We start from the raw sequence: 20,020 nt of genomic DNA, 5'->3' as shown, positions 1-20,020 counted from the left end.
AAATTTACTTTTTAAACATAAAGATACATGATAAAACCAATAAGATATAAAAATGAAGAAAAACTAGCTGAAAATTTAATAAGATAAATTTAAAGAAAGTTAAAAGAGTCAGGAAAAGTATAAACAGTAATATGTGATTTCATGTGCACAGCCATATAAGTAGTGTCCATTTCAGTTTTCAGCATGATACTTATTCAGGCAGTCATTGTTTGAATTCCTACTGTGTGCTATTTGCTATGGGAATAAAGGTAAGTATGTTGCCTGTTCTGAAGATTAATCTGGTAGGGGCAATAGGATGTGCTTCAACAGTAATAAATGCTATAAGCAATGTATCAACAGACCTTAAGAGCTTTGGTTCTGGTTAGGAGATAGCTCACACCCAAATAAAGCAGTTGCTCAGTGATGAGTTGTAACATGACTATAAGGGATTCCAATCACATGAGTTAGTCTTTTAACTTTGTTTATGGTGCCTTTTGATGTAGAGAAGTTTTTAAGTTTTATAATCAAATCTACATCAGTATGTTCCTTTATGGCTTCTGCATTTTCCAAACTGGTAGCCAAATGTCCTAACATCTCCCTCAGATGTAAAGTGTGTTACATTCTTTTCTGTCGCTCTGTTTATCTTTTATACAGCAGTACCATGCTGTTTTAATTAAGGCATCATTTCAACTCAGAGAAACTTATTTCAGATTTGGGTATCTGAAATATTGCTTCGTTTTCTTAGTGTCAATATTAGAAAGCACAACACAGAGCATAGTGTAAATTGTTGACCTGAGCATCAGTAGTCATTAAAGCCAATTTAGACTAATCCTTTAAATTCAAAAAAGGTTGTTCCTGTTCTGAAGTATTACTGGATAAAGTTGATGACTGCTCTGTCCAGAGATGCTCCTGTGTTGTTTTGTACGTCATAATCGGTTGAGCAGTAACCATGACGTTTGCTGCTTCTTGACAGTCTTAAGAGGCACCTCATGTTAAGACTGCAGTTCTGTGTTAGGTGGTTGTCCTAGCCTTGCTGCCCCTTTGTAGCATTGTAAGGAGCCTTAAGTAATTCCTTTGGGGAGATAGGAGGGTTCGTGTTCTGATGAAAAACTTTCTAAGTGCTTTCCTTACTGAAAAATTTAGGCATGCATTTTTAATCAAAAAGCGTGCACAATTTCCCAGGAAGAATTCATAGTTTTATCTTGGATATTTATTTGAGTCCCAGTTGATTCTAATGTATTTGTTTACATAGGATAATTTTTTAACTGGGCAGTTTTTTTAATTCTTTACTTTCCATTAGGTCATTTATAGGACATTGCCATAAAAAATTTGATATAGCAGGAATGTTGATAAAACATTGCCATAAAAATTTAATATAGCAGGAAGAGCCCTGGCCTTTCATATGGTACCTGTAGCACCTAATGGACCCTCTAATGTTTGCTCAATACAGGAGTGCTGAACTGAGTTCCCATTATAGATAGCTCCATCATTAAATATGTGCCTACCTTGACCATAGTTCCTTCATTCAGAAAGCAAGGTGATTGTTTGTGGTGTTTTCTAGAGGCTCTTCAGGTTTTGAAAATTCAGTGATTTTATTAAATTCGTATAGGATATGTAGTTTAACACTTGAGGGTTTTGATGATTCCACATAGATTAAATAAATGTTAAGTAGAGCATTTTCCCACAGCTCTCAATGCTTCTGTCCTTTGGTTTTGTTTAAATGCCACTATCTTGGTGATCACATTCTGAATACTGTCATACTTTAAGAAAAATTTTCCAAAGCAAAAACACCTTAGAAGAACTTCTAGAACCTATTAGAGGATGAAATGGAGTAAGAGATTGTCTGGTAGTTTGACCCTTCCATTTCCAGGTTGGCTTCTTCAGTGTGTTCCTTTTGCTTGCTAATAACCAAGGGACTGGACTTTTTCTATTTTTTTTTAGACTTTATCAACTAGGAATGAGAGTTTTAGCTGTGGATCTTGACGTCTGTAACTTGATTGATAATTGATGTTTATAACCAGTGTGAATTTAAATGTAATTTACTTTCATTTAAGAAAGGAAGAAATTTATCCTTACATCACAATCAGAAAGTTTCTTGCGTGTGTTCATTTTCTTCCCGTAGTTATGAAACTCTTCCTCGTTGATAGGGAACACCCATGGCATGTCTATATATAACCTTAAAATAGTCTTCAGACTATCCTTTGGAGTGTGTATATAAACATTACGAAGGGTAAAATTTCACTTTGTGCATCAATGACTATTATGATTTTAATAGTGCTGCCTAGTTTCAGTTGCTTTTAAAGAGTTGTCTGGTTAAGAAATACTGGCATTTCTCAGGACTCTGAAATAAAATAATGTTCATTTCACTCGTGAAAATTGTCTGGATTGCTGGGAACCAGGAGTAAAGAACATTTCAACAGGATTTTGCTATCAGCAAATCTGTTTTGGTTTCCTGTTCTGGCCTCCCTACCTATCAGCTACATTAGTGCCCCCGCCATTACGTTTCTCCTTTCTTTTACCACAGGAAAATTGTCAGGCCTCTTTTTCTAGCATTTCAGGACCCGCCTGACAGGAAATTTTTTAATTGCCGGAACAGCTGGTAGGAGAAAACTTTGCAGGGACTTGGCCTTCCCTTTCTAACTTAAGTTTTACGGTCAGAAATTCTTTTGTTACCATCATGGTTTCGTAGCCATGTTTAAATTTTTATCTTTTCGTGTTCGCCCTATACAGGTAAGCTTTGTTCAACTTCTTTAAAGACTAAAATGTTTTAGTTGGAGCTAAGTATAATTATCCTAATTAAACAATTATTTCATTTTATATTTTCTTTTAAGAACCTTTTCAGAATTCAAAGCCAGTTTTTATAGAACTTTTAAAGGATAATATTTCTGTTTACTAAAAGTAAGCCAGTTATGTGTATTATACATTTGAACTCTGTATATTTTGTAAAGTTATTTTTACATTGGCTTTTTAGTGCTACAGTAATTTTTATCTTGCTAATGTTTGTAATTTTGTATATAAAACGAGTGACTAACTCTCAGTATTAAACCAGGCATGAGCAAAATTGTGAACTTACTAATATTTAGAAGATTCCCATAATGTAAGCAATATTTTGACGGACAGGAGAATGTATTATTTTAAACAGTCAAGAACTTAAAATCGGATTTTTGTTGAAATTGGTTCCTTTAAAAATTTGAAGTTTTTAATCAACTATATAAGTAACTTTAAGCAAGTAATTTTATCTAACTTACGGTAGGCAAAATTTTCAAAGCATTACTGTGTTAAAGTGTGCTTAGTAAATGATAGTTTGCATTATATTTAATCTAAAATCCTGAAATCACTTGATTTTTGCCATGAGAATGGTGCTATCCTGCTGCTCTTTAAAGAGAATTAAATTTGTTGATTGGGATTCTCGACTGGGAGAAAACTCTGTGCTCTTCACAGCACTGATTGAGAATGTTAGGTTGGAGAACCAGCAATGCTATTTTCTCAAACAGATACAAGAAGCTGACTTGGAACAGTCTCTTAAAGAATTTGGCTAAAGGAAAAATGCTGAGCATATTTATCATCTGTTAACAAATCAAGTAAATTGGATTTGGTCGAATTGTAATCTAGAATAAATTAAAATGTGGTTTCTCACCATGGCTTGATAACCAGCCTAATTATGTGTCACAGCCAAGTAGTTTTTATGTATCTTGATCATCTAAAAAATTAATATATCTTTTTAAAATAAAAAGCTATGTATTATAGAACTATAGGTATCTATATAGAGAGTGATACTTTAATTTGGAGTTACATTTAAGAGATAAAGTATACATTTTTCATTTGTAAGATCATTTTTATGTTAGGCCAAATAATGGTTACATATCCATGATTAGAAATACTTATTTGTTGGCTTTTACCAAGGAACATTTAAATATTTTACTTCAAGCCTCAACAGTATTTTCTGACATTCAAAACAATTTAGAAAATACAAATGCCTTAAGAACACATTTCCTGCCTCAAGGGAGGGGAGGAAAAAGGAAATTATGTATACAAGGCAGGGCATAATGCCAAATGTTGAATCATTCTTTAAAATCAATTAATATCACCCAGTTTGTTTTCTTAATATTAGCATGTTATAATATTAGGTTTTATATAACTCAAATAGACAGCATCGATTTCAGTAACTTTTCTTTAATCCTTTTTACATTTTAAGAACAAAGTTGTATTTTTCCCCTCTCAACTTGAAAAGGAAACATTAATTTCTTTCCCATTAAAGAGTGAACCTTAAAGACCATTTAAGAGAGAACCTACGAGCCTTTTCTTGGTCCTGGGAAACAAATGAGATGGCTTTCTGTGTGCCTGAAGGAACACCAAAAGATCTACTTGTCCATGAATTTTGTTCTGCCATTTTTCTGTGATGTCTAAAATGGCACTCTTTACAGAATTCCTAAAATTATATATATATATATATATATATTTATATATTTTTAAGATTTTATTATTTCCTTTTTCTCCCCAAAGCCCCCCCGGTACATAGTTGTATATTCTTCGTTGTGGGTTCTTCTAGTTGTGGTATGTGGGACGCTGCCTCAGCGTGGTCTGATGAGCAGTGCCATGTCCGCGCCCAGGATTCGAACCAACGAAACACTGGGCTGCCTGCAGCAGAGCGCGCGAACTTAACCACTCGGCCACGGGGCCAGCCCCTAAAATTATATATTTTTTAACTGAACTAACCTTGTTTATCTGTCAGGGCTCATCCAACAGATATTTATCCAATAATAAATCTTTGAAACTGTAAGTAAATTCCTAGAGGGCAGATACTCTTTATCCTAGTATCTCTAACACCTAGGCCCATGATCTGTGTTACCTTCTAACGAAAAGGAATGGGCTTAAGAGACTATGTCATAGATCAGAATCATGTCCAGTAGGACCAGGCAATTGGGAAGAAGCAAAAGCACAAGAGCCACCTGAGGTTTAGTCCTCTCTTGGACCTGTTCTCTTCCTCCCTTCGCACTCTCTGATACAAACACTGGTCTCCATGTGTGCTCCCACACTGGCCTTTGCTCTGGCTTGTTCCTTTGCCCTGGCTTATTCCTTTACCTGGAATATTCTTCCCCCAGATGGTTGGCTCCCTCACCTCCTTTGGGTCTTTGCTCAAATAGTACCTTTTCAATAAAGCCTACCCTGCTGCCTTTATTTGAAATGGCAAATCCTCCTTTCCATCCCTGCACTTCTGATCCCTCTTACCCAACTTAGAATCTTTTTTCCTCCGTATTTATCCTGTTCTAACATGAATTTACCTATTATTATTAGGTCTCTCCCCAAAACGGCAGAGATTTTGTTCTGTTTATTTATTATATATCTCAGGCACCTAGAAGAGTGCCTGGCATGTTTTAGATGCTCAATAAATAAATGTTTCAATGGATGAATGAATGAATTCCCATCCATAGCTTGAGAATATTGAATGCCTAGGAGGGGGTGGCAAATGTCTGAAAGTGGTGGGAGCATAGACGAATAATACAGGGCTGTGATGTAGACCAGCTGCCAGCCTCACAATTCTGCCTACAGTTAGACCTTTACTTACCAAATAAACATAGATTTTGTAAAAATAACAATATGGAATTTATTATAATTGTGTTTTAAATACACTAAGTTTTTTTGTGGTAATGAATGGACAGATATCCATGTGTCATTTTAAAATACAGTTGTGCCAGAGAATGTAAAAATATGTGAGCCTCACAGAATAATTATTATGGATATAATTTATATCTATGCTCCCCTTCATTGACAAAATTCTTTTTCCATAAAATTATAGTTGTTCACAGCATACGGGCAAAAACACAATTTTACAAACTACAAGCCATAGTTCTGTGTTTCCATGTGACAGATTTATTTCAGTAACAGGTGATTTAGTGACATAAGATAGGTTTGTCACATGCAAATGTCAATCTGTTCTTGGGTTATCAGTGCCTTCAGAAATTTGATATTCCTCTCTGCATCCATCTTGTTGGATTCTAGGTATGAGCTAGAAGAGCACATTGTGGCTTTCCTACCTGTTATCCAAGATTGTTTAAGTATTAGTAGTATGTCCTAGTTGAACCTCAGATTGATTTCTAAAATAGTCACACTCTCATAACTTGGAAAACTGGTGACATTAAGCACAATCTAGGCATCAGGCTACCAACCAAGAACATTTTGCCTGTTATGCTACTGTGACTTCGCCTATACGTAAAAGATAGAAAATAGTTTACTGATGTGACTATAAAAATTTAGGTCTTAGAAAATTTAAACCTGGAAGGAGCAGAAAATGTGTTGAGGATAAAACAGCAGCAAGTTTTTGGAACTTGGGCATAGACATTGATTTTTCCTCTCCACCACCAAGAAGATTTTCTGTACTCTCTGAGGCCTAATTTAGAAAAAGATTTTTAAAATTCTAATTTGCATCCTCAAAGAGGTTTGGAATGATTGCATCCATTTTGGGGAGAGAGGACAGGGAGTGGAAGAAGTTGCTATTCAAAAAAAAGAAACATTGAGAAAAGGAGCACTTAAATTTATTTAAAAATAAGATTTGCCAGAATAAAAAATTCAGTATGAGGTTGGAAAGATAAAGTCAAGAAAGTCTCTTAGAAAATAGAGACAGAAAATAGGAGAGAAAAAAGATAAGTAACATAAAAGATTCCGTTCCAGACATACAATATCCAACTAGTAAAGGAGTTGCAAACAGAGAAACCCTAAAAATGGATGGAAGGAAATTATCAAAGAAATGTTAGAATTCCCCCAAAGAAGTTGAGTCTTTAATTATAAAGATTCACCAAGCATCTAGCATTCTGAAGGAAAGAAGACCCATATTTATCTCACTAGTGTGGAATTTCAGAAGTACAAGAACAGAGAAAATTCTTAAAGCTTCTGGAAAGAAAAACCAGGTCACCTACCAAAAAGTGTGTATCAGCTAGCATCACCCATCTCATCAGCAGCCCTGGCCGCTAGAATGCAATAGACCAGTGGCGTCAACATTCTGAGGCAAGATTGTTTTTATTCCAGAATTTGGTACCAAGCCAAACTATGCAAATATGAAGACAAAATAAAGACATTTTCAGATGTGTGAGGTTCAGAAAGTTTTCTTCCACATCACCTTTCTTAGGAAGTTACAAAGGAATAATCTAAGAAAGAGAGAGACATGGGAAATTGAAAATAATGGATTCAACCAGGAAAGCACTGAAGAGATATCCCGAGGTAATCGCTGTGTAGCAAAGCCAAGAGAACAATCAGTCCTGGTGGGAGGGTGAGAGAGGGCTCTCAGAGGAGTGGAAAATAGGGTTAAGGGCTAAGAAAAGATTAAGAATAAGGGTCAAATTAACCTCTCCCTCCCCCCCAGAATGATGGGGGGGCTGTTAGAAACAGGAAAAACTGCAAACTACAAGAAATTCATGGTCCAGATAGGAATCAAAATAAAATGTATCATGAATTTAAGCATTTGATCAAGTGGGTTTCTTTTTTTACGTTCCTGTGGGTTGTACTAGAAGTCATTGTTATGGGCTCATGTAAGAGGAGATTTAATATACTACCTAGCATGCATTTGAACAATATATTCTTGGGAAAATGTATAGGCTTTCAGCTTTTAGAATCAGGCCATGGAGACAGTATGAAGGATTTGGTTGTGAATACAAGAGAGACTATTAGTTTTCTTAATATTAATAGCCTTAAATTAATAAAAATGTAAAAATAAAGCTAGCAGCAAGTGGGAGAAAGTTTGAGAGAAAGAATATGGGCACTATTAGCCTCCCTTTACAAAGTGGAGAGTTAGGAGTCTATCTAAAACTGATAGAAAAGACAAGAGGTTTACGTAAAAGTAATGTAATTATCAAACAGTGCAGGGAGGAAGATGATGGAAGGAAGGGGTATAATATAAGTGAGACCCTCATCTTTCTTATTTTTAAATCGATAGACATTGTCTTAAAGTTGATAAACTAAGAAATTATCAAAGTGCAGAAAGAGCTAATTTTTTTTAAAGCCTAGGTGTAGGAATGAGAAGAGACTTACTTTTCATCATAAGCTATTCTGTCACTATTTGAGTTGTTACCCATGTGCATCTATTACTTTGATTATAGAAACAAAAAATTTAGGGAACAGGAAATAGCCCAAAGTGACAAAAGGCTATGTATAAAGGAATGTTGGGAGATAATATTGGAAAAGTAGGTTGAGGCCATATCGTAGAGGGCCTCAGATACTGAAGTGAAGCAGTGCTTTTAATGTGGGAAAACTTGGAGGAGTTTTTGAGCAATCTGGTCATCTGACTAGAGCTTTCTACTTTCAGAAAATGAATTTGTCAGGAAGATGAATTGGAGTGACAGTGGCAGAAAGGGGCATTATGAGTAACCAAGCTAGTTTCAGTTTTGTACAGGAAAGGTAATGAAAGATCATACCTGGATGATGCTATTGGAAATAGAAAGAGAAAGAAGAAACGTATTCCCAATACCATGCTTGAGACATAGTAGGTCTTTCAGTATATGTTTATTGAGTGACGAGATCAAAGGGAGACTCTGCAGTTTTTAGTAACTTGTTTGACAAGAGAAGAAAGGAAGGGTAGTCATCAAAGATGAAATCTTTCTTGAATAGTAACTGATGTTTATTTTGAGATCCATGGCCTGATCGTAGCTCACACTATGAGGGTAAGACTTGATCCTGTATGCCTGCTACAGAATGCAAAATGTTTGTAATTAAGTGATCCTTCCCTGCCTGTGTTGTGCCTTTATTTGTGACAGACAGTTGTAGTAGGTATTTGCTATGAAATACAAGACAAAAAAATATTGCAGCCTAATAAATCACATACCACTTACCCAAGAAAGAAAAGTGGTAAAACATATGGAACGCAACAGAGTATAGTTCTTGACAGCCTCATGATTTAGGGGCATAAATGGCTATTAGATTCCAGTGAGGCTCTTGAGCAGATTAGTTTTTTCCGTAGGAAGCTAACTGGCGCATGCTGGAATCCGCTCCATGAAGTTGGCTGCATGAGTTCAAGTCTGTAATCTACTAGTCTTCAAAGTGTGATGTGACAGCACTTTAAGATACAGAAAGAGGAGAACCTCTTTGTAGTTTCATGTCCATGTAAAATGTATGTCATTTAGTAGTACAAAAAGTACATGTATATAATTTATAAGCCAATAAGTATGCAAATATTGGATATATGCTAAATTTTTATTTTTTACTGATAAAGATGTGCTACCAAAAGTTCAGAGACTGCTTCTCTAATCAATTTAACTAACTGACCTAAGAGATACAGACCAGTTACAAAGACCAGGGGAATAAGTCTGTATGTTCCCATTTTTGATCTTAGACAGGGAACCACCAGGAGCCTCTGACAGTCTGTGTGGTGTAATGGTAAGAGCCTTGTTTTAGAAGTCATCAGAAGTCAGAACACCTGGAATTGAGCCCTAAATCTGCCACTTACTGGCTTGTGATCTTTACTTAATCTCTTCAAACTTCAGACTGTAGAGTATTCAAACCATTTTGCCTTTAAAAGATCTGTCAAATTTCTAGTGGTAAATGGAGGAGTCCATAGAGAATTCTGAAATGTTTTTGCTTGCTCTGGGGTATACTTCACTCTATGTTATCATCAGCCCTCTCTAATATTGATAAGTAGTTGAAGATTTGTTGTGAAGCATGAATATAAGATAAAAGGTGAGAAAGCACCTAACCCAGGCTTGATACATGGTAGGTACTTAATAAATATTTGCAGAGTTTTAATCTAAATCCTACTTAATCAATCCCACATATACATGGTTCTTTGAAAGTTTTTTTAAAAAAAGAATTTGGTAATTTGCTTCCGGCCTTTCCTAATGTAGCTATGAAGGGCTATCACTCTCAAGCCCTGGAAACGTCTCGTTTGGAGAGAAGGAGTGCCCAGGAAGGGGGTAGAATCTTAGAGTCAGCTAATGCTTGATTCTACCCTAGTGCCTACTGCACACAATTGTTGTGAGAATTAAAGGAGATAGTGCATGTAAAATTACAAAATAAAGGACTAAACTATCTTAGAGGGTTGTTTTATTTTTGTTGCCAAAATTCCAAGAAAGTCCAAAATGATTAAACTGCCTCAGTAGTAAGACAATCTACAAACTATAGCCTCCGTTTTACGGAGTGAAATGGTGGGCCTGGATTTCTTTTTTGTGCTCTTACAGAAACTTTTTTCTTTTACTACTCATTTTTGAAGGCTACCATGTTAGGATTCCCTGGTATATCTTTCTGAGAAATCTTTGTAATTCCCTGTATTGCCAGCATTCTGTTAGTGTCTCCGAAAATGTTAATTGGGCTCAAACATTTATATGGAATACAATGGTAGTAAAAATAATGAATTATTTATGTTTATATAATACATTTAGATTCTACTAATAGTCCTTATGCTCTAGAAAAAAATATAACATTATAAGCCAAAAAAAAAGAAAGAAAGAAAAGAGTCTTTGACAGGCTTATGTTTTCTGGTTTTACTGGGTTTTGTTTTATTGTTGTAGTTTTTGGCTGTAAGATATAGTACATGTCTTGATTAAATAAGGTGTACTTAATCTGCTGATCTCAGGATGAATAAGTAATTGAAATTCTATGTATATTTACATATATTTTCAACCTTTCTCTCTCTTCTAACACTTTCCCTCAGATATACTAGTGTCCACTATCTTTAAAACTCCTTCTCTTAACCCCAAGACCTTCCACAGTTCCATCATGCAAGATAGTCTTTTTTTTTTCCTGTGTCTAATCCTCCATCCAAATGTTGGATCTTTTTTGATTTTGTGTTTTAGGGTTATTCCTTTCTTCCCTCTCAGATCTCAGGTAGTCCTGGAAACAGAAAGTAACTTAGATATTTCAAACACAATAAACTTCAGCATACTAATTCAAACAGCCTTGCCGAGGGTAGAAATCTCCACGTTTACCCTGGAATATCTTTCAACCCCTCTCCCCAATAAACAGGGCTTTTTTATGTATAGCATTGGTTCTACCTAATACAACCACATTTCAGAGCACAGCAGATTACTCTGATCTATTTTCAGACTTCTTTACACCCTCTGCTCTCACCCATGAAACTGTTTATTCTATGTATCTCCAGTAGGAAGAATAAAGACTTGGAAATACTCAGTGGTAATCTTATGTAGAGGTTAAGTTGGCCTACATGGTAGGCTGGTATTATTCTGTCTCTGACATTTAACTTGAAAGTGTATTTACTTGGCATGTGTTTTCTGTTTACTTGGTGGGTCAGTAAAGGTGATTTGTGCATGTTAATTTGAGGATTTCTAATATGATACGCTAAATTTATATTGCTTGATTTATAGCTGGAGAAAGTAACTCCGACTCTGTTTTCTCCCCTTCTATTTGCATCAACAGGAAGAAGGCAGTATCAAAGAAATTGCAATCACACATCATGTAAAGGAAGGACACGAAAAGGCAGATCCTTCCCAATTTGAACTTTTAAAAGTATTAGGGCAGGGATCATTTGGAAAGGTAGGTCGTGAGTGTGTGCTTTTTAAAAAGTTGTTTTTTGGAATTCATGTGTATTTCATAGAGATGAGGAACAAAAATATTTTATGAAATACTACTGATCTCCCTACAAGCAGTGTTTTCTGTGTTTTTACATTTCTCACTAAGTGTGGGAAAATGAATAAAGTCACTCAAAAGTACGTTGGAAACTCTCATAAATTGGCAATATTCACTTCATATTCATTTTATCTTCAAGACCATATGACCTTTCTAATTGCACTCCCTGAATCACAAAAAGTAAAAATCACAAAATATTCCCTTGATACACTGACCTCTTTTTGAGTCTTCATGTAGAATTGGAAGGTGATCTTGCAATACGTTATAGCAGTGCATCCCAGTCTTGCCTCGAGTATGCCTAATTCCAGAAGGAAGTGAATGGGTGCTCCCAAGGAACTAGGGTGGGGGGTTGCCACTACAAGTATGGGGTTTGGGGGACTTACAGCTTGTCTTTAAAATGAATGCAAAGGTTTCATGCTATTCAATGATATCTGTGTTTTTGTTTTTTGTTTTTTTTGTGTGTGTGAGTGTGAGGATGTTTGGCCCTGAGCTAACATCTGTTGCCAATCTTCCTCTTTTTTTGCTTGAGGAAGATTGTTGCTGAACTAATATCTGTGCCAATATTTCTCTATTTTGTATGTGGGATGCCACCACAGCGTGGCTTGATGAGCAGTGTGTAGGTCCATGCCTGGGATCCAAACCCTCGAACCCCAGGCCGCCAAAGCAGAGCGTGCAAACTTAACCACTACACCACTGGGCCAGCCCCTCCATGTTTGTTTTTAATATCAAAAAATATTTCCCAAAGGCACCAACTAAACATTGCTCCAGAAGATGCAACATCTTTATGATTTTCCTTTGAGTATTCCTTGTCCCTCTGCTCTACACCTCTGGAGCCCATCCTGTACTCCATTTTGAGAAGTACAGCATTATCATTACTACTACTAGATCTGTCTAGTTCATTTCTCAGCAAGAGGAAGGTTCTAAGATTGCCTTCAACTTTCACATTTCAGTGCTTCCTTACCACCTCTCTGTAAGGAAACATTTGAAGATATCATGCTTTGCAAGCTTCAAAACAACATCAGTTTAGCTTTCTCGTGTATTTTAATAGGACTATTTAGCAGTTCTTGGCTAACACACGTAATTTGTTACAGCTGTTAACCTCTTTCAAACCAAAGTGATGCTTCTAATCCAAATGTAGATTAAGTAGCCAGCAGAACATGACAGCTTCAAATTTGGGCTCTAGGTCAGCCAGACTTCAATTTTCTTTTTCTTCTGCTTACTTGCTGTGTGTGCTTGAGCAAGTTACTTAAGCTCTTGGAGCCCCATTTTCTTCTTCTAGCCAGTCATTAAGTATTGAAATTCCTCAAAGTTCCATTCTGGGCTACCTTCTCCTCGCTCTATACTCTCTACTAATTATTTTCTCTATGCCCACTATCTTAATTACAACCCCCATACTGCTGACATAACAGATTTATATCTCCAATATAGATCGCACCTCCAAACTCTGAACTCTGTGTGCAGCTGTTTATTTTTTTCTCTTCACATATCTCAAAGGCAGTTTAAACTCAACATGTATAAGACCAAACTCATGATTTTCCCCTACCTCCTAAACCTGTCCTGTTTCATTTTTCTCTGTCACTGTGAATGGCATCCAGTTAAGCAAGCCAGAGACTTGGGAGGCATTCTTGACATATCCTTCTAGTCCCCACCCCACTCCCCCCACCAATCTGATCTGTCAGCAAGTTCTGTTGATTTAGTGAAGACTTTTCAAATGTGCCCATTCTCTCCTCTTCCATTGCCACTCCTCCAGGCTAGCCACTAACATTTCTCCCTGGCCTATTGAAAGAGGCTGTAACGGGAGCTTCCCAAAGTTATTCTTGCCTCAAGCCATTATTTACATGACAGCCAAGAGGAGCTAATCTTATACTCTACCCCCTTAACCCTTTAGTAGCTCCCTTTGCTTTTGGAATAAAGTCAAATTCTTAAGGTGGCCAAGGAGCCTCCTCAGTCTGGCCCCTAACTACCTCAGCAACATCACTTTATATACTTGTCACTACCTGTATTCTGGCCACATTGGCCTTCTTTTTTAGTCCTTAAGCACCAGGCTCCATCCTACTAGAAAGCCTTTGCACATGCAGTTCCCTCTGCCTAAAACACTCCACCCCACCCCCTACCCCTTCCTCATCTGGTTTGTTCCTCTCATGCCTATGATCTCAAAGAAGTCCTCCTCGCCATCCTGACTAGGTCATATTCCTCTATTTTACCCTCTCAGAACGTTATTATACCTCATCTTCACAGCACTCACCACAATTGCAGGTTTTCGATTATGTAACTGTTTATTGGCCGTCTCTCCCACTAGACTATATGTTCCATGAGTGCAAGGGCCATGCCTTGTACCATGTCTCAGCATTGAACCAGTAGCACAGTACCTAGCATCTAATTCTGGAGAGAATTAATGAATAAATAATGGTCCTGACCTCATAGGGTAATAGTGAGCATTAAATGATATAAGGCCAAGCATATAATATCTGCCATGAAATTGTATTATCATGTAATGTATTATGGATAAACCCAAGTAGATGGGTTTATTTTTATACATTGGATTTTCAAGGAGCACAGTATTTAGTTTCCAGGAGTTAACATGCTTCTCCCTTTATTTCTTTAAAAGTAACTTAAATACTTTACTATAAATAGCAAACATTAAAAATAGGGCGTCTCCTTTCTTACTCATCCTAAAAAGCCAGTCTAAGCCAAGGAAACAGGGATGACCTGTCAGAGCCTAGAATAACTTCATGGGGGAGTTCGAAAGGTCAGAAACGCTCTGATGGGGGAAGATCCAATGGCATCTGGGACTGCTGCTGCTCCTGTTAGGCTTGACTGGTGACCAGCCAGAGGGAGCGGATTAAGAGCACCCTGAGCAGGAGCACAGAACTGGGTGGCTGGCCCCGTTCTTGTCGCAATACCTCCACTGTGACGCTAGGCAAATTATTTAAGCTCTCTAAGCCCTAGCTTGGGCAGCTGTAAAATAGGCATTGCTTAGTAGGCCTGCCTCCCAAAATTATCGTGATGTTTTACAAATGCTTGTGAAGGTCCTTTGCAGACTAAGTAGTGCTGGAAAGTGTTAAGAAGGTGCTTTCAAAGAAGGGTGAAGAAAGTTTGAAATCTACAAGGAGAATTTTTCTCGTATAATGGCACAAAGAAGCTTGATTAGGGAATCTTAAGAATGAATAAATATCAGATAAATCCTGATTATCTTTACCTAATTAGAATTTGTTTCTAATTATTAATTATTTCAAAAATATTAATAACCTTTAACATTTGAACATCATTCCACCTTAGGAACCACCCTGATTAAGAATGCTTTTCTCGGGGCTGGCCCCGTGGCCGAGTGGTTGAGTTCTCGCACTTGGCTTTGGAGGCCCGGGATTTCACCACTTCGGATCCTGGCGTGGACATGGCACCACTCGTCAGGCCATGCTGAGGCAGCGTCCCACATGCCACAACTGGAAGAACCCACAACTAAAAATGCACAACTATGTACCGGGGGGCTTTGGGGAGAAAAGGAAAAATAAAATCTAAAAGAAAAAAAAGAATGCTTTTCTCTCCCTAGGTTGGCTCACTGCTAACTGGCTGAAGGGAACTAAAGGGTGGGGCATGGTGAAGGGGGGTGAGGGGCATGATTTGGGGGAGAGGAACATACCCTACATCAGGGTTTCTGAGCAAGTTACAGTGCTCTTCACTTGAGGTCATTGCCCATCGCCTTTAGCACGGTTTCTCTAACTGAGGAACTCTGCCTTGCCCTAGAATCAGTTGAATGAATCATTTTTTTATTTTGTGCTAAGCCTGGCATGCTAATGCTGATAATTGAGAATTGACCTTAAAGTTAATTCTTGATTGTAATTGTATGTCTTCTTCCCATCTGTGGCAGCTCAATAACACTGCTAGGAAATAATGGGTAGGAGAAAAAGAGTTGAAATTCAGGTCCATTTAGCAGGTCTGTTTAAAGGTTTGATGGAAAAGATCATGAAACTGATGGTCAAAATGAATAGAAGGGATTTATTGATAGTTTTGTATTAGCTATGTTATATAACATGACCGTGAATTATTTAGAGCAGGGTTTATTCGTTTTGCTTAAGTCTCACACTATATTTTGAAAGCAGCTAAAAGTATTCGGAAAATCAAGATGCTCAGTGACATACCTGGGAATTGTGTTCTTAATGTTTAGGTATGTGTGATAATTTGATTTTTAAAAGGTAGGGAGGTAGGGTTCCAACTTAAGTCACATTAAATATTTCTGAATAGGCTTCTTCGATGTAAGTGTTTTGAATTGTTCTGCCCTGCAGTGAGAAATTTTTTTTTCCTTTTTCTCCCCAAAGCCCCCCGGTACATAGTTGTATATTTTTAGTTTTGGGTCCCTCTAGTTGTGGCATGTGGGACGCCACCTCAGCATGACTTGCTGAGCGGTGCCATGTCCTCACCCAGGATCCAAACCGGTGAAACCCTGGGCCTCCGAAGCGGAGCGCGAGAACTTAACCACTTGGCCTCGGGGCTGGCCCCCAGCAGTGAGAAATTTATGTGCAGTTTTCGTATATAGAAAAGACCATTTATCAATGAATAATTGTATCAACAGAAAATTGTGGTCAAGCAGACTCCTGTATAAATGGAATCAGAAGAATGTTTGTTATGCTTTAAACATGTTAGGCTTTTCTCTAGTTGCGACATAGTTTAAAGTTTTTTGTTTCTGTCTTGTGTGTTACCTACTCTATAGGAATTGGCAAACAACAAAAAGAAAGAAAAAATTTATAATTGATACATTATAAGCAAAATAGTTGATCTAGGAGGTATCAGAATCTTTCTAATAATAAACTATATTATAGTAGGGTCTTATTTTAACAATGGCATAGTTTGTGATACTTCATAAAACTTATTTTCTCTTATTTAAATACAGGTTTTCTTAGTCAAAAAAATCTCAGGCTCTGATGCTAGACAGCTTTATGCCATGAAAGTATTGAAGAAGGCCACGTTGAAAGGTAAGTGCTGCTGCTATTTGTAATGTTCGTGTCGTATAAACAAACTGAAAAGTCTCAAAAGATCTCATGTGACTCCTAGGCCAGTTACTTACATTCTGAATCTGTTCCTGTTACTGTCTTCAAATTTAGCCTTTCTTTTAGTGAATTTCTCCTACTGAGCTAGGAATCATATGACTAGTGAGAATGGGAGTGGCCATGTTATAAAAGAAGTATTATACAGTCATCTTGAGCTTTAGGCAAGTGGAAGTTTAGAAGATTAAAATTGGGTTTGAGTCATCTTCAAATTAATATAATTATTTTAATGTTTTGAAAACTTACTGATTGACTGGATGCAAAATAGCTTTTATTCTAAGGACTTTATCATCTTGACTTCTTGTTTCCAAATAAGTTTTTATTCCAAGCCTCTGATTTTGAAAAATCTAATGTAGGACTTGGCTCTTACAGGTAAACAGTCATTTAGAAGAAATTGTACATAGATTTTAAAATACCTAAATCTTCCTTTTATTTAGTAGTACTAGTTATTTTACCACATAACCTCTAGTTGTTTTATGTATTGATTCCTAGCATCATTTTTTCCTCTTCAATTTACCTGTAATTTCTAAAGCTTTTGAAATATCCTGGATGGAATATTTTTGATGATCGTTTATTATTTCTGATGTTACTCTTCCCAGTTAGTCGCCCACCATGGGTATTTTCATCATTCCAAGAAATTTCACCTTCCTCTATAAACACCATCCTGTGCTTTGTTCTCTTGCTCCCTTCCTGAATGTATTTTCTTTCCTATCCAGTCTCTACCTCCTTGCACATTACTTACTTGATTCTTGCTAGGACCAGGGAATTAAATTATATCCTCAGTGCTCTACTTTATATCACTACTTTATAACTTTATACTCATGAATCCCATGTTATAAAACCTCATAGATGGAACTTACATAAGACAGTTTGTTTGCATAGGCAACAAAAATAGTTTGTTTTCATATATTTAACAGGATTTGTATTGTGCATACTATATGTAAACTGTGAAGCTCTGAGAAACCTAAAAGATAGCAGGAAAGGAAATAAATGCTGAATTGCTTTTAGAGAAGGACAACTGTTGTTAAGAATCTCAGTATTCCTCTAGCCATCCAATTACCTCCATATCCTCAAGATTCCAGTTTCATTTTCCTTGAAATATTCAGAATTTCATTTGAAAAGCATACGCCTCAAAGACTATTCTAAAAAAGAAGACTAATGAGAGAGGAACAAGCTCTATCAGGTTTAAGGCTTATTTAAAGCAGTAAGAATTCAGTGTGTTATTGGGAGAATAGTATAAACATATAAATCAGTGGAACAAAACAGTACAAATTATTATATATTAAATTTTAATGTATTACAAAAATATTGAGTACTTGCTGTGCAAAGCAGGTAATATAGTTCAATGAGAAATTAAATAATGATTTCATAAATTTTGTTTGAAATACTCCTGAGCAACCTGGAAAAAAATTAGTCTTCTCTTAAACCCAAGCCATGATAAACAGCAATCTAACTGAATTTTACAACTTAACACATCTAGGAATGTTGTGAATCACATCTTGTAAAGAGATATTGAGCATATTACAAAGAAATTGACAAAATGAAAAATTTTAGCCTTTTATACAATGAAAAATAGTATAAATAGAAAATCAGAAAGTTATTTTCCTCAAATATTACAGAATATTAGTATAAGGAGTTGATTAAAGGGTTCGTACTGGCCAAATCCAGGACAATTTGAACATTACAATATTATGTAATGATAGTGATAGATTACAACCCATGAATAAAATAAGAATCCTTGAGTTAATCCATAAATTAATTAATGGGGAACAAAGGAAAGCTCTCCCTTACAGTAGAATTCCAACTAATAAATGCAAAAAGAATGATTGAGTTAGGAGTTGCTAAGAAATAACATTACAACCTCCACCTAAAGGATTTCAGAATAATTTTGTACTAGGGGTTAAAAGAAATAATCTTTGGGAAAATGTTCTGTTTTGCTGATAAATAAATGCATATAAAATAATGAGTTATTTCATGTGATGGTAATATAAATTGGAAAGCAGTTTTGCAATAACTACAAAGAGCCATTATTGCTGCTAAATTAACCTGAGGAAATAATCTCAAAGAAGGAGTTCATGTGCTTGAAAATTCTCATTAGAACATTATTTATAATATCAAGAATTTAGAAATCACGTAAATATTGAAAAATAGAGGGATGTTTAGAAAATTATGATATACCATTTAATAGGGTGTTATTTAAATGAAATATTTAAAATATCAGAAAAATGAACTCAATGAAAATATGTAAATGAGCAATTATGACAAATTTGGCTACCACAAGTGTGTAAAATTATATAGATATAAACTATAGAAGAGACTACAGAAAAGTGAAAATATTTGATGTATTGGAACTGTAGGCTGCTAGATAATTCTTAATGTGGTCTTAAATTTAATTTTTATTTTTATCAAATTATATGTGTATAGAGTCTTATAAAATAGCAGTGCTTTACCTACCCTCCTCCCTATCCCAGTTCTTGACCCCCAGAGACAATGACTTTCATCCCTTTAGCTGCTGCTTCTACCATTTACCTCCACATTCCATACTCTTATGTTGCAATACTTTTATTATTTTCATTTGGAGACATAATCTATTGATTTCCTAACATGGAAGATTAGGATTTACTTCTCTTATACTACCTCCACACGCGATTTTCCTTTTTATGTCCTCCCAGTAATGTTTTCGTTATTACAGCTTTATAAAAATTGTTCCTAGCTGAGCCAAATAGTATACTGGAGTCACATTTCCTTCACATCTTTGCTGTGTTAGATCTCCTTTCCTAAATTCTTCGTCTACCTTTTTCTCAGTTTACTTTCTAGTTTTGGTGCAACACATCTTCTAGTAGCTACCTCAGAAGGAGCAAATGGATGGTAAATTTTTTGTGACCTTACATGTCTAAAAATGCCTTTATTCTACCCCCTCACTTAATTTATAATTTGGCTGGGCATAAAATTCTAGGTCAGAAATAATTTTCCCTCAGATATTTGAAGGCGTTGTTCCCATTGTCTTCCAGTTTCCTGTGTTCCAATTATGAAGTTTATTGCCATTCTGATTCCCAGTCCTTTGTGTGTAAGCTGCTTTTCCTCTTTGGAAGTCTATAGAATCTAGTCTTTATCTCTGGTGTTCTGAAATTTGTATAGTGGTATTTCTTTAGTATTGGTTTTTAAAATTCATTATACCAGATTTGGAATGGTCTCTTTCAATCTAGAAACTCATTTCTTCAGTTTTGGGAAAGTAGTTTGTCATTTCTTCTCCATTTTGTAACTGCTACTCTGTGAATATGTTGGACCTCCTGGATTGTTCCTTAATTTTTATTTTTTCCCTCCTATTTTCTATTTTTGTCTTTTTTTTCTATTTTCTAGGAAATTTTATCAACTATCTTCCAACTCTTCTATTGACCTTTTTGTTTCTACCATCATTTTTAATTTCCTGGATT

At 36.0% G+C, this 20,020-nt stretch overlaps 1 protein-coding gene across 8 annotated transcripts in view; it reads left to right on the top strand.

The window, feature by feature from the left end:
* The window catches only part of RPS6KA3 (ribosomal protein S6 kinase A3), a 112,296-nt gene that overhangs the window by 46,690 nt on the left and 45,586 nt on the right, over positions 1–20,020 (top strand). For 7 of the 8 annotated variants that reach the window (XM_044763095.2, XM_070502210.1, XM_044763091.2 and 4 more), the window contains 2 exons: positions 11,335–11,451; positions 16,433–16,514. In XM_044763095.2, coding sequence (XP_044619030.1) covers positions 11,335–11,451; positions 16,433–16,514 — 199 coding nt within the window. Of the gene's footprint in view, positions 1–2,559; positions 2,710–11,334; positions 11,452–16,432; positions 16,515–20,020 lie in introns of those variants that run through there. The other variant, XM_014847915.3, reaches the window with a different exon arrangement.

The sequence above is a fragment of the Equus asinus genome, chromosome X (assembly GCF_041296235.1).
Source record: "Equus asinus isolate D_3611 breed Donkey chromosome X, EquAss-T2T_v2, whole genome shotgun sequence".
Taxonomy (NCBI): Eukaryota; Metazoa; Chordata; class Mammalia; order Perissodactyla; family Equidae; genus Equus; species Equus asinus.
This window is presented reverse-complemented; position numbering and strand designations above follow the sequence as displayed.